The 22,774-nt window shown below is 37.0% G+C and overlaps 1 protein-coding gene across 1 annotated transcript in view; it reads right to left on the reverse strand.

Moving 5' to 3' along the window:
- The window catches only part of LOC139120244 (phosphatidylinositol 4-kinase type 2-beta-like), a 43,421-nt gene extending 20,744 nt beyond the window's left edge, over nucleotides 1-22,677 (reverse strand). Inside the window, exons 1-4 of the mRNA XM_070684474.1 lie at nucleotides 22,486-22,677; nucleotides 21,756-22,276; nucleotides 15,970-16,170; nucleotides 5,618-5,749 (exon numbers count right to left, since the gene is read on the reverse strand). Of these exons, the coding sequence (XP_070540575.1) occupies nucleotides 5,618-5,749; nucleotides 15,970-16,170; nucleotides 21,756-22,109 (687 nt within the window). The 5' untranslated portion in view covers nucleotides 22,110-22,276; nucleotides 22,486-22,677. The remainder of the gene's footprint in view (nucleotides 1-5,617; nucleotides 5,750-15,969; nucleotides 16,171-21,755; nucleotides 22,277-22,485) is intronic.
- Nucleotides 22,678-22,774: the final 97 nt, after the last annotated feature.

The raw sequence follows: 22,774 nt of genomic DNA on the forward strand, positions 1-22,774 counted from the left end.
GACAATTCCTTTTTTATTTCTGTCTGTTATGAGAATTTTTTTTTCTCAAGCCATTAACAGGCTTAATTTTTTTCTTTTATTTGACCTGGTGACATTTTTTTTTCTCAAAATCCTCCATACCCCCCCGGAAATCATGTGGTTTTCCCCTAAGTGAGCCCCTGACCTATACGGGCCAGTGGATTGCTTCCTCAGTAGAGCTGATATGCCTGCCGGTACCGGTGTTTATCGCCTACGGAGGCCATCATTCTTCAGTTGATCAAAGGCGCCTTTCGTACCAAAAAATACACGACAGCCGCAAAAGTGCATCACTGTCAACCTCATAACTATAGAACATATTGAAACACACAGTGAAACGTTCACGACGTAAAAAATGTATCCACACCAAGAAACAAGTGGCGTCCTATTCGATTCTTCAACTCAGAATTGTCCTAGAATTGTGCGCATGCGCAGACGGTAGCTTTAACGAAAGCGAGGCAAAATCAAGTAAATATAAAATAAAAATGGATAAAAATATTGTTTAAAAATAATACAAGGCATGTATCACCAAATTTTGAACATTTCTGACGGCATTGCAACTATACGAACACCCATGCCAAATATCACAATAATCAAATCAGTGCTTTTAGGAAAAATTGAAAATAGTGGTTTTCAGAAAAAAGCTAAAAAAGTGACTTTAAAATGATTCAATCAAAAAAAGAAAAAAGACCGTTTGAGATACATGCCCAAGTGACCACCAGACCAAATTTCAGAAAAAGTTACTGAAGCGTTTCTGAGATACCTGCGTCCACAGCATACGGCCCACTGTATGCAACAACAGAGGCCGCGTCATCACATTAGTACTTTGTGCCCACAGGGCACAAAGGACTAAAAATTGAAAACTTCAGGGGGCGTTACTCAAAATGTGGAGAGGAAGAAAGGGGACGGGTTACTCAATTTATTTTGGCGAAATAAATTGAAACACATCTCAGATTGCCCATTGCACACATCCATTTCTCAAAATTTTCAATGCGAGAGGGGGGCACCCCCTCTCGTGCTCTCCCCCCCCCCCCCCCCTTGGCTTTTCTAACAGTGTTACTGGTAAAAGACAAATTTAAAATACCTATCGAATTGCACTAAACTGCACCGTGGCGCACATCAATTCTCAAAATTTTCCCAGGATCTAGGACAAAACTGAACTGTTGTGAATTCATCCTTTATTATCACAGAGACATGTTTCCATTTACCTCACTTCAATGACCATTTTGACAGTTAAACATACCATATTCAAGCTTTTCATTAGAAGCTGGCAGCTGGAGAAATGACACAAGAAGGTCACAAATTTTCCGTTCCTGTATATTATTTATCTTCAGTCTCTGGCAAACAGAACTGTTTTTCACAAATTGTATTGTCATCGTTTGGTTGTTGAATATTGTGACACAAACACTGATCATGCATAAAATGTAAAAATATTGCAGTGTTCAATGTCATTTTCAAACAGTTTTACCAAATGCAAAATAACCTGAAACTCCTCTCAGATTGCACCATTAAACACATCAATTTCCCAAAATTTCCAATACGAGAGGGGGAAACCCCCTCTCGTGCTCTCCCCTTGAGGTGTTCTAACAGTTTCACTTAGTAAAAAAAATTAAAAAACACCTCTCAGATAGCACCAGACTGCACCATTGCACACATCAATATCTTAAACTTTCCATGCAAGATACGGGAAAGCCCCTGTGACACTTTCCCCCTAAGCCTCTCGCGTGTTCTCCCCCTGTACTTTAAAATTCTGCCCGGTCAGATATCCTAGTGAAAACCTTGTCATAATACCCATCCAAATTAAACAATATACTATATGGTTAGATACTGCGTGAGCTTTTATATCTTTATTTTATTGTGACTTGCAATTTCATTTTGATGGGTTCACCTTTTTTGAACCATCATGAGATAACTGATGATAGTCTAGCAGAGTACATCAGGATTTCAAAGGTCTTTACTGTTAAATTGCTGTATTTTGTAAATTTTACAAATACATGTATTTGTATTTAACTTTTCTAAGGGGGGGGGGGGGGGATCAGTCAAAATTTCAGAGTTAGAGAGGGGAGTTACTCAAATTCATCATGGTTGACGGGGGGGTGTGTCACTTGAAATTTCTGAGTTTCAGGCCGTAAATAATTACGGCTCCCTTATATACAAACGCATCACAAACTTGATGACAAAGAAAAAAAAATTTGCATTGCTACTCCATTGAAAAAAAAATTGATGCAGCTCTGACAGTAGAAAAAAAAATTGCTGTCACTGTGACAGGAAAAAAAAATTGCTCCCATACCCATTTCCTCCATACCCCCCCACCAAAATCAAATGGTTCTCCCCTTAAGTACATACTGTAAAACAAATTCAGCAAAACACTGAAACACTTGTGGCAAGCTAATGAATTTTCAATTCATTAGGTATTTGCCTGGTGAAAACACTGAGATCACAGTCAGACAGAATAGATAATCATTACAGACAACTCCCGCAGGACGACCAGCTGCTGCACCCTGTCTAGACTGCAGACATCACTTTCATTTAGGAAACAAAAGTGAGCATTGGCTGAAATACACCAGCTGCCTATGCGTTAATGATTAACAAACTGTTTACTCACAATGCATTATTTTGCAGCCAATGCCATAAACTTTGTCAGTTTGTCAGCAGTAAAGTGCTGAAAGATATTTTCACCATCATGACATGTCTTATGTACAAGAACGTAATACACCTTTGCTACGATTGCATTGATGCATCTGTGTGATTTATTGGTTTATTTTTTATTTTTTTTTCCATTCTTATAAAAAGAGTGATCCAAAAGATAAAACTACCAAGCAAAATTGAATAGTGTTCGAGTAAAACTCCTCTGATTATACATCAGACAAGTCATCGTTGATGACACAGTCCCCGCTTGTCCATTTTGTTATAATCTTTGGTGTCTAGGTAGCTGTGGAATGACATTGATGCAACGGGTGCATCAGGCCTGTGACTTGCATAATAAAGTAATCTGAGGAACGTTCAATAAAAGACTCATCTCTGCCGGTGTTGACCACTAAAGGAACTTTTGATTACATCACACATAACGATGCCCTCACTGCCTCTAGTGTCATGACAGCATACTATACACATGGTTTGGTGGAATTTTCGAAATGGTATGGGATCGGGTATGTTGTTGCAATCAGCCATTTTGGATCATATAATGAAACAAATTAATGTGCACAAGAATGCAGCCATATCACGTTTAAACAAAATCAGTCCATTGAAGGACAGTGACCTATGTTTATACAATTGAAATCAAATGGCTGTCTATTGACCATATGGATCGTAGCACAAAATTAGTAGACATGCATAAGTATGCCATAGTACTTTATCTTTGTACCAAGTCTCAACAACATTGGATAAGGAATATTTGCATATGATTAAGCCTCAAAGACATGAAAAAATCCAAAAATGACAATCTGGCAGCCATATTGGAACATGTCACGAAGTAAATTGACATGTATACATGTATGTGTGCCATAGTGCTTGATCTTTGTGCCAAGTTTGGACAAAATGGGTTAATGACCTTTGAATTATGCTTCAAAGACATGCAAAATTCCAACAAAATGGCAGTTCTGCAGCCATATTGGATCCTATCGCAAGGTTAATTGATACATGCATATGTATGCCATAGTGCTTTGCCTTTGTGCCATGTTTGAACAAAATCAGTTCAAGGATGTTTGAGTTATGGTTCAGAGACATGAGAAAATCGCAAAAAAATGGACGCCTGTCGGCCATATTGGATCATATCATGAAATAAAGTGGCGTTCATATGAAAGGCATAATGTTTTGCTTTTGTGCCAAATTTGAACAGAATCGGTTCAAGGATGTCTGAGTTATGGTCCAAAGACATGAAAAATCGCAACAAAATGGCTGCCTCACTCCCATATTGGATCGTATCGCAAAATATTTTACATGCACATGAAGGCCATAGTGTTATGCCTTTGTGCCAAGTTTTAACAGAATCTGTTCAAGGATGTCTGAGTTATGATCCAAAAACATGAAAGATCCCAATAAAATGGCCGCCTCACGCCCATATTGGATCGTATCGCAATATAATTTGACAAGCATATGTAGGCCATAGTGTTATGCCTTTGTGCAAAGTTTGAACAGAATCGGTTCAAGGATATTTGAGTTATGGTTCAAAGACATGAAAAAATCGCAAACAAAATGGCCGCCTCGCGGCCATGTTGGATCGTATCGCAAAATAATTTGACATGCACATGTAGGCCATAGTGTTATGCCTTTGTGCCAAGGTTGAACAGAATATGTTCAAGGATGTCTGAGTTATGGTCCAAAGACATGAAAAATCGCAACAAAATGGCCGCCTCGCGCCCATATTGGATCGTATCGTGATATAATTTAAGATGGATATAAAAGCCATAGTGTTATGCCTTTGTGCCAAGTTTGAACAGAATCTGTTCAAGGATGTCTGAGTTATGGTCCAAAGACATGAAAAATCGCAACAAAATGGCCGCCTCGCGGCCATATCACAAAATAAATCGACGTGCATCTGTAGGTCATAGTGCTATGCCTTTGTGCCGAGTTTGAACGAAATTGGTTCAGCAGTGTCTGAGAAACTGTTGATGACGGACGGACGGACGGACGGACGGACGGACGCACAGACGGGACCCAATCTATAAGTCCCCGCCGGACTTCGTCCGCGGGGACTAAAAAATGTTACATCAAACATGAGGGCTTGGCTATCTATCATTTGAGGTGTTTGAAGAAAAAAATGACCGTGAACTTACAGGTCAAGATTTTCAAGGAGGAAAATCAAGTACATGATATCATCATGAAGGGCAAATTCCACTAACACCTGCAAGTTGACACAGAGTACATTAACTAGGCAGCTTTCAGTTGCCTATTAAAATTGCTTGAAATGCTATTCCTCTATTAACCCAAATCCTGCTAAGTTGCTTGAAATTTCACTGATTTTCAAGGTACCCAGTAATTGGCACACAGGGACCACTGTGCTGACAAAAATCGGTGAAATTCAGTGATGGTTCTATGATAGCTGGCAATGTCCAGTGGCACATTAAACCATGTTCAGGTAAATCTTTTAGGGTCTAACACTGAAAAGCTGAGAACAAGGTATATTGGTACATAATTACATTCTCATACATATGACCTGCCACATTGGTGAAAGTATATGTCAGCACTTTGCTGCTGTTTGCTGACTTGGCAGGATGGCAAGTGACAGCCCTAGCACGAAAAGCTTTCAAGTAATTTTCCTTCTCTGATGAATCTTGGCGATTTTGCTGAAGTCAGTAGGATCTGCAGTGCATCAGCAAGTTTTTCGGAAACGACTTGGGACGGCACAGGAGAGCTTATGGGTTTGGGTCAATGCAATATCTGTTGTGTCCTCCAAAGGAACACATCACCATTACAATTAGCAACTCCAACAACATCATATAAATATCTTCAACATGCATCCTCCTCTCCACACACACACTTCAATCTGTTCAATCTATACTACAAAAGTATTTGGACCATAAAAAGTCTACTTCATGAGGTAACAGGAGGTCAAACAACAACACATATATATCAAATCCCTGACACATAACTGATGACTCACCTTTGGAGGTAGGCCAATCCTTTTTAACTTCCTCCCAATCTTTTCCCATTTCTCTGATGCAAATTTCTTGGTCTTTGCCTTGGCCCTGTCTATTGCTGAGTAGTTGAACGTCTCACTCACTAATTTGACAACCTGTGTAAGAATAAAAAAAATATTCATGTAGGAATGTAAAACGACTGACAATCATAGTGGATCAGTGCGGTGGCTGAAAGTTACAATGTAATGCCGTAATTTCCGTTTCACTATACAGTTTCCCTTGACTACAAAAGAGAAAATTCAATCACCGTAAACAGCAGAGGCTGATAAGAGATGGTGTAATAAAACACTGTGAGGCAGAGGAAGCAATTAAAACAGTTTATATGGACATAAATGAAATGACTGCTGGTAACTTACACATGTAATTTAACAAAACCTGTTATAGTTTCAGTGGAATCTTGTTATTGCACAGAAAAGAACATGATGTAGTTCTTTACAAATTAGTCCTCCAACTTTACTTTGAGCTAAATAAAATCAAATTGAGCCAAAATTTATCACATACAAGTATATGTAGAGGACACACAACTGTTGCATATCGTTGACTACTGTAACAACTGGCATCCTTCATATAGAATCCAAAGTATTCAAATCAACATGTGATTTATATGCAAATTGTATGCTAATTAGCCATCCACCTTTCATTTTAAACAGCTGAGAACATGGTTGATATGATCTAATTTTGGATGGAATATACCAAAAGGAGCAAAAATAAGTCAAGCTTCGACTCAGTTGTTTACTTGTTTGTCTCGAGACAAACAAAATATCATCATTGATCTCCCTCATTGATCATTGATTATTAAGAGATTTTGGACATGCTAGTGGGGTAAACATTCAGTAAACAACAGCCAAAAGACAGCACTCCAGTTTGTCTTCCCTTGTACAATGTTGGACTTCATCCATGGATAGGAAACCTGGATCTTTGAAGCACTCAAATGGCACCAAAAATAACAAGAAATCACTATGACACAAACAAACTCTGTCGATTTCAATGAATGAAGATTATATTGGGGGGGGGGGGGGGGGGCAATTTTCTCACTTATTTTCTTATGTAAAATTAATATTAGCAAAATTCTTATTTCAAAGATTTTTGAGAACAATTAAATATTTAATTAAAAAAAAGACTTCATACTTAATTTATTTGGCAAATATTCTTCAGAATTATTGTTAACAATGAATACAGCTGCTCATTTCAAATATTTTTGAGAACAATTAAATATTTAATTAAAAAAAAGACTTCATACTTAATTTATTTGGCAAATATTCTACAGAGTTATTGCTGACAAGGGATACAGCTGTGTCCTGACACACAAACACCCTGTTCAGATTGACGACTGGGCCGGGGCCGACGTAAAAAACCAATGTAGACACGCTGCATCGGCCTTGGGCCGACTCAGTTTGGTCCCGGCGAGAAGGGGGGTTCAGGGCCGACGCAGGGCCGACGCAAAATTTGGTCCGACGCAAATCGCCTGTGTGGACACGTTGCGTCGGCCCTGGTCCCAGTTGACCAGGCCTCCGTCATGGATCGAAGTTGAACTAGTCACCCTATTCGCACAAAACAAACGACGTTTGACGCTAAAGTTTACACCTATCGAAAGTTTTCAATCCAGTCTTTACATTTTAATATCATCCCATGTATGCAGAACTTCCCATCAACCTTTGTTCCGCAATGGAGACCATGTCATTCGATTCCACAGTGCACGTAATAGACTAGAGAGGCATGTCAAAAATGCCGCACACTGGTTATTTCTCCACCGCGGTCTTATATATACCATATGCTCATCCAATAAATAGTGAAGATCTCTCCGATGATTAAAAGGGTGAGTTGTAGTCATATTTGCCCTTCTTGTGCGTAAGTAGAAACAGCGTGCCATATTCAAATGCGCCATTTTGAACTTTGACAGGTCAGAGGTCACAAAGGAAGGTAAAGTTACGTCGGCCCTAATTCTGGTACCGGTAAGTGCGGACGCGGACCAAATTTAATCCCAAAAGGACAATTATTTTGCGTCGGCCCAAATTTCAGTTGGGTTGCCAATGTGAACTAAGTAAAAGACATTAATGAAATCAATACCAGTGTTCTCCCCAGGGCTATTATAGAGTGGTGGCCGCCACTCTATAATATTTGGTAAACAATAGAAACTCATTACCATAACAATTACAGTCATTGTTATGCAAATTAGCCACCACTCTATCAGAAAATCCTGGGGAGATCACTGAATACAGCAATAAACATCAGTAACACGGCATCAATAAATTTGGCTGTAAAAGGCCAGAGTTGTAAACACGGTGGCATGTCCTCATACCCTCATCATAATATCATCTTTTTTTTTGCTATTTTTGTCCTTGAAGCACTTGATATGCATGTACTCACTAATGAAACGTGAGGATTAGATGCGGGGGTGTCATAACAGAAGCTGTTACATTCTCTGCTAAATTTCACTGAAAATAATACAGAACGTGGTGATTTTAAATCATTTAGGTATCCTCTTGTATTCTTGAATCATAGAGATATTTACATTGACATTACAGCTGCAATTATGTTCATATTTTTTCCTAAAAGGGACAGCATTGCTACTTTTGGACATATTGTTGGTAAATTTTGTTTAATGTTGTGTGAAGATAAGAATGGACAGTGAAATTGATCTAAATGTTATCACACTTGTGTAATTGGTTTGTGAAGTTGTTTCAAAAACTTGCCTTGAAGTTGCATTGACTTGTTATAATTGCGGTGTGAAAATCAAAGAGCTTTTATGGACCCCTAATAAAACACACACCGTGGGAGTACACTTTGCGGTGCACTTCACATATGCAGAATCATATTACATTCCTTACCGCCACCCTGAGTGTCACAGCCAAGTCAGTGTCTAGTTGTCATTAGACTCTTGTTGTCTTCGCACTGTATGAAGTCTTTGTGCAAAAGAAATCATGATCCACGGGAAAAGAGGTGTACATACGCCAGAAGCAGTACGTGAGAAAGTTCTCGAAATGTACGTGGATGGAAAGTCATTCGACAGATATCAGCGGTGACCGGCATTGGCAAGTCATCAGCGTAAGACATGCTGTGTAAGTCATCCTCAGAAATGAAGACGGGAACTATCCGTGTTTGGGAATAGTACAAGAACTCAACTTTGAACATATACTCGGCCATGGCCACTACTGAAATACAAGTGTGTGTACACTTGTAGGAAACATTTATCCCACACATAGACACTAATCAGTTCCTACCGGCCGACAGGTTTTATTGCTTTACTTCAGCAATTACAGCTGAAGCCTGCTGTGAAACAACACTATCATCCGTCTGTTCTTTGCCTCAAGTTAATTACAAGTATTGATACTGCAGCAGCAAGTTTTGGAACAACTTTACAAACCAATTACACAAGTGTGATAACATTTGGATCAATTTCACTGTCCATTCTTATCTTCACACGACCATAACGTGAATAATAGGTTATATTGATTATTGTCTTGAAATATGCTGACAGGGTGGTTAACAAGACAAGCCTGTAGTCTTGATTTCACAAAAGTAATGACATAATTTCTGGAATTGATCATAAATGTATATATACACTAATGCACTGATATTTTTCAACTTGTGAAGGAATATCTCAAATAGTGATACTCACTGTCTTCCAGTTGAAAAAAAAAACTTCCTAAAAAACATCAATTTGTTACTGATGTTAAACAACAACTATCTAAAACGTGTTTCGATATAATTTTTAACATCACTGGAAAATAAATGTAAGAATGATTAAAATGCTACGAGTACGAACAATAAGCAAGTGTTCTCACCCTTTACTGCTGTTACCAAGAAATACTTCTTAAAGTCGTAGGTGTCTAAAATTCGAAGTGAAAGACTTAAACTTTTGCTCAAACTTTCCGGACAAAAGTTTCGACCACTCTCACCAAATCAGGAATGAAAATCAGGGGTCACTGTGCAAAGTTTGGAACAAGAAAAACAATTACCATACCTAACATTTACCGATATTTGAAATTCAAAATGGCTGCCATCCCTGTGTTAACTCTATGGGGAAGATAAAATTTTTGATTTTCAAAATACTAAGTTGGTGAAATTTTTTCCACTCAAGACTCTTTAGAAATAGGCGCCCACAAGTGGTAGACCAGAAAGTACAGGAAAAATTTGAAAGTCTGAATATCTGTAACGGAGTCTTAATCTAATTACAAAAAAAATTAACTATTTGCTATATTCCTGAAGATGAAATTAATAATTGTAAACCAGTTGCACTGGGACAAAGGAGACTGTAATATTATCTAAAGCTGACATGGTGATTATGGACACAAACCACCTTTAAAATGACAAGACTTCCCTACGGCCAATTCAGTACAGAGGGGATTAAGCTTTTCATGTTCTTGGCAAATTGAATCCACAGTCATGTCATTGACAAAATCAGGGTATAAAGTCCTATCTGAGCAGCTAAATACTGATGAGATGGGAATTAAACTGCTCTCACTTTACAGTGAGACGCAAATACATCATGATTAAAACCGTGCATGAGCTGACTGGATTTAATACTATTCCTTTTGTGGTTGATTAATTTTCTTGCTTGACTGAAAAGAAAGTGAAAATTATTTGGGACTACAATCAGGAAGTAAAAGCTCCCAAGTACAGTGTTATTTCATAATTGTTTCAACTTCAAATTCCTCATGGCAATAGTTCAAGAAACAGCAAAAATAATGCTTATATCGTATGCAATCTCTTTTATAAGTATTATGCTATTTCAAGTTAAACCAAGTTTACAATTACATCTGAAGAATCATGCAATGATTACATGTGCAAATGATTACATGTGCAAAAACTCATACTGTACATTGCAATCCACTGTTGTAGTTTGACAAAACAACAATTTTAAAACAGCTTGGCTATTTTTTAATCACAAAAATGAAAAAAGTAAAAGCAATTTCATGATTGAAACAACATTTCTGATGCCTAATCTATCTTTTTAATCACAAAAATGAAAAAAGTAAAAGCAATTTCATGATTGAAACAATATTTCTGATGCCTAATCTATCTTATACACCCTTTGATAATAGTAAATGAGTTACAGTATTAATTTTGTGGTCATTTACCTGAAGTCTTATTAAGTTTTGCCCTTGAGGCACAATCACTTTGATTCAAAGAATTTGTAGTTTCCATGAAAACTTTTTACAACAATCTCATAAAATATGAACTCAGTTTATTTTCCCATAAATCTAACGGGCATAACGTTGTACCACGACCACAGCCAATAAATACACATTGCACTATTAATTTCACACGGTGGGCCTCAACACCATCCTGACAGGATGTTCTGACCACACACCACAGTAGCTGTCAAAATGTGGTTTGGCCTTATTCATCATGTCCAATGGTACATGAATGGTTTAAGCAATATGTAGAGTGATGTGGCGAGGAGGTGATGTGATCTCTGCATGACTGTTTTCCGAAACAGCCTACATCATGGCGATCTGAGATTTACCATTCCATGTGAATGCTTGCCTTACTATATCTCTTGGGAGTTTCAGATTGTTGTGAACATTTCAGCAAATTGCTTACATGTAAGTTTTTGAAAATATTTCCCACATTACTCTTACAATTTCAGATGAATTTCACAGAAAGGTTATCCAAAACCACTCATGATATAGCTTTCAGGGGCCATACATAAAATTTAAATGTCCTGAAAATGTGCTTGCATTTGGGATACAGGTCAGAACTATTTTCTAAACACTGTATTTAGCAAAGTTTCTATTTCTGAATTTACCATCCATTTAAAGTTCAATTTTGTTAAGTTTTTGGAGTCTTTCAGTTTATTTGTTTTAATTGTGTTTGTTTGTTTGTTTTTTTGTTTTGGGTAGAAAATGTTCGGTAGGGAGTAAGAACATCCCCACAATTTATATACAGTACCTATCAATATGGCATCAACATTACGTATCGACACCAGAAAATCTTACAGGGTACAACTTTATACACTATCAAACACTGTGTTGACATGGCAGACTTCACTGGTATCCAGAATAGCTAAATATAGCAAACCATACATGATAGCCTCATTAATCATTCAAATCACACTTTAACTGAGCTGTAACTCAATTGGTACAAGAATTCAAACACCATTTTCCATTCCTTTCACTGACACCGCTCATTTACATTGACACTTTACTGTCCATCTAAATTTACACATTACAAAATCCAGGAATTCCTGTGACTACCGGAAATTTTATCTAACGGATAATGTTTCTCTGGAAAACTGTCCTTTACAATTATGAGAATGAAGAATGAAAGTATTGAGAAATGTAAGGTTGTACATACATTATGAAACAGAAATCTAAAAACTTAGGTGTACATTCTGTACTAGTAGACAACAATGAGCCGTGAAACTGGCATGGTACGTATTTCCCCCTCATATTGAGAGTAGCGACTGCATTTTGCTGGTAAAATGTGTATCTACCATCCCTTGAACATCAACTCTCCGTGTGTTCATGGCACTCTGTACAAGTTTACATCCATAGTTGCCAGTCAACATTTAATTCAACACCACAGGAGCATTTTAAATTTGCAAAATTCCTCATTGGAAGACAAATTTTTCAAAAAAACTATTTTCTCCACATTGCACTGGACAGGCTAAGATTATGTGTTGTTCTTCTCCTTCTAAAAGGAGATTTTGCAGACATTTGTAGGAATTGAGAAATTTGATGACTGCTCATAGTACTCCATGAACAAAGGCATAGAAAGCGAAAGCAAAACATTGTCAAATTATATCACCACCGACAATATTTGTTTTCCCTATTTACATTCATTCTTAAATTTCACTGCATTTAATAATCTTCTTCTCTGCGTTAAACTTGGTTTTCATTTGCTCAACTAACCCACAAAACTAACCTACAGAACTATATTCTGCCAGTCCATGATACAATTCACACGAATGCAATCCTTCGAATTGCAAAGCCTACCAGGTCAGTACGTATTGAATAATTAAACAGTAATCAATAATCTTTTCAAATTACCCATCACTGACGCAGTTTGATATGTGCGCCCCAAAAACACTCACCTTTCTCAAGCAATATAATGATAATTAATCCTATAGTTCACCAGAACCAGGTCAACTTACATTTAAACTGAGAGTATACATAATGGTATGCTATGAACTCACAGTTCAACACTTCCTCCAACAATTTCCATTTGATCAAATACGTCATCCATTCATACATGCATGTATATCCACATGTACTCTGAATAGAGATGGCTCATTCATGATATTTTTAACATTTGCACCTAATCATTTATATTCTTTTAATCTTGAATTTGTGATACTTTGTGGGATGTCTTGAGCGGAAAACTGGTTTTTAAAAAGATTCTATTTGGCAGACTGAAAGAGAGGAGCCCATAATTTGTAAACCGCCTAATTAATGCACTGCATTTGTCATTTGTGAAATAATAGTTAGATTGAAGTTTGCACCACTGAAGGAATTACCTACATATATTAATTTTCCTATAAAAATACTCCACTTCATGACACTCCCTTTTTAAAAATTCAAGTTCATGTTCTATTATTATTTGATGCTTGTCCATCCACATGCAATTAAGCATTCGACTTGTGAAGTGTGTTTACGGCATGGCTTCAGAGCGCATGATATTTCAGTGTTCTGAATTCATTCCCTTGCCTCTGCTACACACTCTAAATATGGCTATATCGATTCACTTTGTATGTACATGCACTTTCAAATACTGGAAAACCAATAGGAAGTGGGAGATGATCAAATTGAAGCACAAAAACCCAAGATGTGATTTGTACACGTATTTGAGCTGACAAAGCATTGATATCTCACTATAAAAATATTATTGGCAACCTATTCCATGAAATTTTATTGAATTTATCCTAGACATATTTTCATTTTAGTATAAAGAAAAATCAATTTCTTCCTGTATACTGTTATTCACCAGTTTATTCTGTACAGTATGATAAAGCTGACCAGTTGGTTTTATTTTGATATATATTCGAACTGACTCTGTGTAATACTAGCTGCAATATGAGAGACAGTTGATATTTTGTGAACTGCCAATGCAGTCATTGATACTGTAATGGATCAGTGAGATATCTACGCATACATTAAAATTGTTGCTAGGAGACCAACATGTTGCAGGATGGTACACAGATAAAACATAATGTCATAGAGGGTATACCTGAAGTACACTGAACCCACTACATATATGTGTTTGGAAACAATAAAGTTTGCTTAGGGGGGTCCTCCAATAGCTTTGTGAAGCAACTAGACCCCTTATGATTATGCTGATCTGTAAAATTGATCAGTGTGGGCCTAAAATTCTTCAGCCTTGTCTAATATTAGGACCAAATGAAGTGACCCATCAACACAGATACACAAGTCGTAAAACAGTACATTTTCATATTACTATTATGTAAGAGATACTATGACCTTCTTGGAAAGTTTATTTCATTACATTCCTAATGTCAGTTTTAATAACAAAAAGGGTTAAAAGTACGTTATACAATTTTACAAGTGCAAGGTTTTAGGCTGCGTTCACAAAAAACGGTGGGGGGACTAGAGGAATTCAGGGGGGCGATTGAAAATTTTGGGGGTAGTGGAGGGGGACTTGAAATTTTGCTCTACCTGTGGGGGGGACTTGAAAATTTTTGGGTCCCTTTTGAGTTTTACATTTTCCATTTCCAAGTTTTTGTAGGTAATTCAATGAAAAATGAATACCATTTTTTATGTCATCAAAATGTTGTAATGTTAGTAATAATTTAACAAAATCTAGAACCATTTTTTTCACATTTCATGACTTTTATCTCAAAAATATCTAAACGTGTGATTTGTCGTAAAAAACAAACTTGAGCCTCGTAACAGGGCAGAAGCTGCAACTGTTAATGATTTCTGCAATATTTCTATGCAATATAACAACTACAGTTTCTTGCTATCTCCCTACAGCATGCTCAAACACACAATATTTAGTTTGTTGACAAAGCCTGTATAAATATAAATATGTATTTGGTGATAATTTAATTGGAGTCCAGACTGACAGTCAGTTGTCAGTGATACAAATGCATGGTACACATACATAGGCTGTGATAGCAAGCTGAATACTGGACAATTCAACATGCTGTAGGGAGTAGAACAAGAACGCAGTTGTAAAACTGAACAAAAATATTTCCAAAATTATCAAAGTTAATAAAGCTACTGCCTAGGGGTAGTGTCACTATCAGATACTACCCTGCTACTGCAGTGCCACTGTCACTGCATACCTGAACAGTGACAGAGACAGCTCTGACTCTGATGTACATGGTAGTTGAAAAAGAGTTTAGGTCAAATGACACTCATGACAGTGAAACATACTTGTACACAAGATCAGGCCAGAGAGCAACACATGGAAGAAAACATAAAAATGTTTGAATTCTGGCATATGAGAATAATCAAATATTAAAGAAAAAAGATGGGTCACCATGCTTGATTTTCTAAATTTTCACACTCTTATTATAAAATGATACAGAAGTAAAACTTTGAATAGTAAAGACTCAAAGAAAAAATATGTGACCAAATGGAATTATATATTTTTTAACCAAATTTGCAATTGTCACACCCAAAATTTCAGAGATTAAAACATTTAATTGATGGAATATTTTAAATTTCCGGTATTGTCAATTTTGAGTAACATCTAATTCATATAGGTCTTGTAGTTTTGAAACAATTTTTGGTAGGTCACTGTGCAATACCGCAATTAGCCAGAATTCACAATTTTCTTACTCTCTCATGATTGCATTTTGTGTGCTCTTCAACAGGAGCAATTGACAAGGCCAGAGTTGGATTAACTCAAGTTGGCTTTTAGACCAATAAATCTAAAAAATTCACTGATGCATTTAAAGAACTTGCCTTGGGAATATGACTATACACAGTGCAATACAGGTAGCGTTGAACACCTGTGAGCAGAACGGCGCAATACATGTTTTATTTTTCTGCGCTCACATCCTTTACAAATATATTGCGGTTTCGGGCTGTGATAGTTGGGGGGGGGACTTGACTTGAAAATTTGACCATATAGAGGGGGGGGGGGGCATTTGAAAATTTTTTAGGGTACTTAGGGGGGGATCTGAAAAAAAATAAGATTTCAATCGAGATTCCTCCAGTCCCCCCCCCCAATGGTTATTTGTGAACGCAGCCTTAGTGGACCAAATGTCTATTCTAATAAGTAAATAATACCTGAAATAATAACAGAAGATTTCCTCATTTTTCAAGTTCAATCCTTGGCAACATGATACTTCTGCTTTTGGAATTTATTTTGCTTAAAAATGACCCATGATGATAGTACTTACCCTGGTTTTTGGCACAATGTTCAACTTTAATTTCTGGTCCACCAGCGAGGCGCCTGCTTCCGATAGGTATCCCTGGTTTGGAACTAGGCAAGCCCTGCCAAAACAGCATGGGCAGCATATCTTGTGCAACCATTTGGTCCATTTGGGGTTCAAATGCCCGTATGGTTCTTCACTTTTCGGTTTGAATACTGCGATGCTTTTCTGTCAACAGAATTAGGTAAGTTGTGCATTCATTAATTCCAAATCATTTATATTCATCATTCTACAGGGGTGAAGCCAAACTACAGAATGGAGTACCCATTTCTCTAAGGTAGTTAAAAAGCAGCTAGAAGTGCTGATAATCATGCTCTTGTCTCCATATCACTTTTCTTTGGTTACGACACATGCCAGGGAGGCATGCACCAAGGTCACACCTCTGTCTAACACTTCTACACTTTGACCAACAGTCTGGTACCCTGGCTATTCAACATAATTATGCAGGTAGAAATATTTAATTCCAGATGAAACAATCTCCCCTAATGGCAGTTCTCAATTTAAGTTCTTAATTATCGCCATTGTAACAGCATAGGATTTAATAAACAGGTTTCTGGGAGACTTTTTTCATCATCATCAACCAAGGTAACTCTCTACAATTATCTACATGTACAAACAGAAACTAATCATCGGACTGTTTGTCATAGTTGTAATGAAGGCTCGTTTGGAACTTTAAAACATAAAGAGATCAGATCTACAGGGTCAAATGTAATCAACATGATATAATCAGGACTTGAATTAAAAAATTCATTCAAGGGTCGTACAATGTATATGAATGTAAATCCGAGCTTATTGATGCCACCATCACAGGCATAGAGTTTTCTCCTTTCTGAGCTAGTATTCAGAGGTGCACACAAAGAATATTATACAGGAGTTACTTTGTCACATACAATGTACTTTATTAGATGTTTATACCAGCATGGATTTTATAATGAAGCTTGGGTTATTAAAATCTGGCACTTTGTAGAGAACAATGACAAAATTGAAATGAGTAGCCTTCAAGTTCAACCACCGATAAATTTTGACGGCCTTCAATACTAGAACACCTGTATTCACAACATGGTAACCCTGACCATATCAACATCGGTAGACACAACATATTGAATTTAGTGTTAGGAAATATATATTCCAGTGATAACATTTCATGTATGAATGGGCCACTGTACTAAATCTTAAACCATGGACAGCCTTGTCTATGTAGGAAAAGGTTTCATTTGCATGTAAAAAAGACTGACACATGCCACTGGAATTATACAAAAGGTGTTTTGAGGACATATGGAATAGGAACGACCTTCTTTTGATTTTATGGTTGACAATGACACCACTGTACTGTGATACCCAGAGGGTCAGTGCCAAATGGTAAAGTCACACAAACAATAAAGTAGTATTGTATAGTATGGACGATTCCTTCACAACTGTCACCAGATATTCAACATGTGTCTAGTCAGACTTAGGTCTAGGACAACTGTGATATTATCTATTTACAGACCCTATCAACAAATGCACCCATACTCAGATTGTTAAATGGCAAAATTTACAAAGCAATGAATAAGGTATAGCAACTGGTCTCTTCCTACAGGTCTCCATACCAGTGTGGAAATAATATGAGATGATCCTAGGCTACGTCTCAGCAATAAAGAAGCAATATTTAAAATTCTAATGGGACTCCGTCATGCTCTGAAGAAACTGGTAAATCATGTGAAGTCTGTGTTGAGATGATGAATCACGCTGGTTTTACAGAACACATACAGTCAGGTGGTCACACGTATCTTGTGCTAGTCACTGACTCACAGTTGATGACCATTCATAGACTAGAGTGAAAATTTATCACTTTTGATTTCTTTTGAGTCACTGACGAATCCTTGAATCAGCAGTGCCTAACATAAGAATGAGGCTTGGTACATCTGATGCCATACATGCTGCATGTATGACTATTTTTTAGACCACTTTCCCTAAATGAAAAGTTAACCCACATGCCCACAGCAAAGCGTTATTAGGATGAAAATTTAATCAGTTGACTATCTTCTTTACAATACATGTACCTTCTTTCAAAGAAGATTTTTTTCCCTGTATGTATATGAATGTACATAATACATTTGGTGTCATCAACATATGACCTTATGTAGGACTTGATAGGTATTTCAAACCTAGTTTCTTTCATCACTGAAATCTTTGTAATTTACTGATCATTTAAAACTCATACCAGGATCGGTGAAAATTACCTGCATTGTCAAAGAAGATGCATTTACATGATTTCCTTTTCTGATCAAAACTTTTCTCTTGTATATTTTTCTTTCAACACTTTTAACTTCACTTTCAAACTGAACTTTAGATTTTAGACTTTTAGATTTAATTTTTATACAAGAATTTTAACTCTAGTGACAGTATTCACAGCAATTACAAATGGTAGGGCAACTCTCCACCGCAACTGTTTGTACCAGGTAGCCAGATCACCATTTCACTAAAATGCAACAAAAGTGTTTGTGTCAGCAAAATTGATGTGGCGATTAAACCAACACATGTCTGCACAGAATATTTTATGAACATTTATTCATATGTAGGGTATATCTCATACACAGCTGACACACACTGCTAGCCAAGGATGTATTACCATGACATCAAAGTACTTCAAAGAAAAGGTCATGCACTGGGTGCATACTGGAGATCTTTAATACCATGGTTGAGGTGCTCTCTCACAACCACTTGTATAACTGCAAACGTCTGTCATCCTGTAGTACAACATATGGCAGAATGCACGTACTACCGTCTGTATCTGTATTCTCAGAGAGAGAAATTCATTAATTTTAATTTTTATTATTACATGTCTAGGAGTCCTGATGCCTATAAAGTCCGAAAGTACCTTTTAATAATGAACTGTACATACATGTATACATAGAGGTTTCCAGATCATTTTCAACAGACTTTGTAACCAGTGTAAGCCAAATGAAAGGGTATAATAACATTGAATCTTGTGGTCATCTGATAAAATACATCTACCATGATACAGATAGCATGTATATTATCATATATTTATCAGTAGTTATAAAGAGGTATTAAAATATTCCAAATAGTTGAAATATGGAAAACTTGATAGATAGGGAAACGTAATCTTTATTTGGATTGATTTTAAGGAGGTCAAGATGACGTGATTGTCTCTTTATATTTGTAGCGCCTAAAGAGCACTGACAGAACACAATGTTCTGTCAATTTAATGCCCGATATGTACATTGGAAAATGCAAATATTGAAAATTTGTTGTTTGTAACTAAACACCAAACATTTTTCGCAAACATTTTCACACTAAACCATTGTACTTAATTCAGTGCACTGACAGCTTTGCTCTTCCCCACCTGTCTTTGTCTCTCTCTGTTTGTCTGTATGTCTCTATCTCTCTGTCGCTCTCTCCCCTATAATCATTCTTGCTAGCAAGATTACACTGACATCATACACTGGTGTGTGGTCCTTGATTGACGTCATTCACACAACTGTAGATAGGATCAGCTGGCAACCATGGATGTACTCAGCGCGTCATCAACAGGTTGCTGTCTGTCTCTCTGAATATCTGCATACCTGCAGATTAGCCTCGAAGGACTTACAGCGTTAACCAGCAGAAAAATATATATATGCGGAGCATGTCCTCCAAATTTATTTTACATTATGTAATATGTGTAGGAAAATCATTTGAAAGATCATTTTGAACAGCCATGTTGTTTGCTATTTCATTTTTATTGTTCAGATTCATATTCTGCTGGTAACTGTTGCTTGATTACCGGTATTCAGAAAAGATGACTAATGCAGATGTGACCCTGGGGAGAGTCTATCCTCAAGATGGTTACAAGTAGCAAGGATTATTTAAAGGTTTGAAACCGTGACTGTTATATTTCAAAATCAGTATAATCCAAGTGTGTGGAAAGACTGTGATGAAATGAAAGCAAAGTAAGGAATACAGTAAATCTACTTTTCTTTTCCATTGAGCTTACTGTATATTGGAGCCTCAATTTTATTATTCAACTACAAAAATACTGCATCTAGACTGCAGTCTTTCTGTTGATAATTATAGCAAATTGGCATATTTCTATTGTAATAAGCTGTGATGTTCGAGTTGTTCTTGGCTAGTACTACAATGAACAGAATGTCATAAATTGTTATCTGTCAAACACTGTCATAAAATCCTCCATCTTTGGACCTTGTTTACAACTGAACACAATGCTCTGCCTGATCGAACACCAGGTGTTTGTACCCATCTTCTCTGGATCAAAGTTCAAATAGGATATGCTTGCAATATGGCACTTTGTAAATCTAGTATGTGAAATTTAGTAAGAAGACACTAATGGAATTACACCACTTTCATCACTATGAATGAAATGCTGTCTCACATTCAGGGGTAAAAATGTAGTTTTCAGAGAAGAAATTTTCAGTCTCTATGACTACACAGGTGAAGGGGTATACACAGGTCAAAATATACAATCAACAGAAACAATGACATAGACTGGCTGACTCATCAGTGTTTGATTAAATTTCTATTTGCTGTGGCTTTTGATCCCATTCTAAGTACATGGATCTTCATTCTGTCTGTATGGTACAGTTTCTTGATCAACTTCAAAAAAATCATTTTGAAATTTCTACTGTCCAACTTGTTTACACAGCCTGAATGGATGTCCAAGGTTATTGATGCTGATTGAATTTTAGTGAAGATAAAAGAATCCATAATGTCAAAAACAATGCTGCAAATTGCAATAGGTGATGCAACTGTTCTGACCCGGCTTAATTGTGTATTTGAATACTTTGAGGGGGAGAGAATCAGAAAATTTACTTGTTCTATCAGACAAAAATACAGAAAATACTATCAACAGTTACAGTTGCTGTATGGAACACAGAAAACAAGCACAATGGGAAGTTGGAAACACCAGAAATTTTAAGTTCCTTGTCATTTCATATGATCAAGGAAAGTCACAATGAGGAAACACAAGCCATATGATGAGATTATCATTGACACAAAATAAACTTCATAGTTTCAAATATTTTTCCAAGAGCATGTTAATCCCCTTTGCAGTTGTACTTCACCATGGCAAAGTAATTTTAGTTGAAACTGTACCAAATTTATGATGAACTTGAATTCTAACTTTTCTCACTGTGTTCATTCTTGTCGCCACAAAGTCTTGCCAATAATCTGTACAAGTCATTTAAAAATATGCCAGTACTGAGTTGTTTAGAAATTGAAACATTTTTGGAGATATGTCATAGGCAGAAAACAACCATTCAACCATTCAAAAAGATCCAAATGTGACAAATGGTAAAAACATAGCCTTAAACATAACACAAAGATGCAGGAGGTCTGCGCCCTGCGGGATTTTATGATTTGACGACCAGACAGTCTGTAGCATACTTTCAATTTCCCATTCAATGGCATTGCAATTTCTTTGTCAAAAAAGAAATCAAATAAAAACTGTCTTATAAATACGAATTAATCTTTAAGTAATTTTATGAAAATTTTTACCAAACATTTCGACTGTTTTATTTTATGAATTTATTTTTAGTATGCAAGTATTAAAGATTAGAAATAACACTATAGGTACCTGATACCAATTTCTCCATATTGCTATTAAAGAGAAATACTTGGTGACAAATTTCAAATTTGTATTAGATCATACCGGTATGTAAGCCTACTGTTCCTTTGAACATAAAGCACCGTTGTTTTGTGTGTGTGTGTGTACCATTCGATAGTCATAACAGTACATGATGTCGTTTACTTACCCCATCCATATTTTTCACAAAGTAACTCCCGCTAGTTCCCTGTCGTATCCTCTCGGGGTAGACTCCATTTAAAATGGTATCCTCTGCCTCTCGAACGATTTGTGTATATTCTGGGTCGTCATTGAACACATTGTACTCGTCCTTGTCGCTCTCCATCCCCTTTCTGTTGCGCTGCAGCAGCGGCTGGTTCTCATGGGTGCCCCGGGCAGGCGATGGCAGTCTGGTCGTCTCGAACCTCGGAGCGAAAGTTACGTCAGGTGGCGGCTGTGCATGTTCCAGCACTGACGGTAATGGTTGGGGTCGCTCTTCAGAGGTCTCACTATAGTCGTTCATGCTAATTTCTGTTTCACTCATGGAACTTTGTTGGTATTATAATGAAAACAGAATATTTCTATATTTGGATGGGTATTATGCAGATTTCAGATACAGATGGCAGCCATGGCCACTTCCGCATTCATGTCGAGATGGTGTCCCCAAGGTAGGTAAAACTAGGAAATGTCTTGTAAGTGGTCCTGCTCCGTCTGGACAATAATAAAATAACACATTCGCATTCGATGATTGTGAAGAAATGACCAGGAAAATAAAACAGAATAGTAGCCACTCTGAAATGAAGTCACAAGGCCGGCGCCTGATGGTGATGACCCTATCACTGCACGGCAAGAATACGAAACGAAAGAGCAGAATCGGCTGATTCAAACGTCGGTTCGGTTGTATGTTTTTACCCACTCACCTATAACTACGACGAAAATGTCCAAATTACAGGAACAAACCGAACCGAAGACAATTATATTTGCTGCGGTACTGGACAGAAAGACGGATGTGGCGTACGTCGGCGTGTACTCTTGACATCCACGATTACGAGACGTAATCACTACAGACTACATATAATTCTATGCCGTACTGTGACTGCGACCAAAGCTAACATTTATAGCTTTTATGTGTAGCCAATCATTCGACAGATAAAAATAAATCATGACATTTATCAGAAAATATTGAAGCAGGAAGTATCAATAAATATT

This window comes from Ptychodera flava, chromosome 20, assembly GCF_041260155.1.
Source record: "Ptychodera flava strain L36383 chromosome 20, AS_Pfla_20210202, whole genome shotgun sequence".
Classification (NCBI taxonomy): Eukaryota; Metazoa; Hemichordata; class Enteropneusta; family Ptychoderidae; genus Ptychodera; species Ptychodera flava.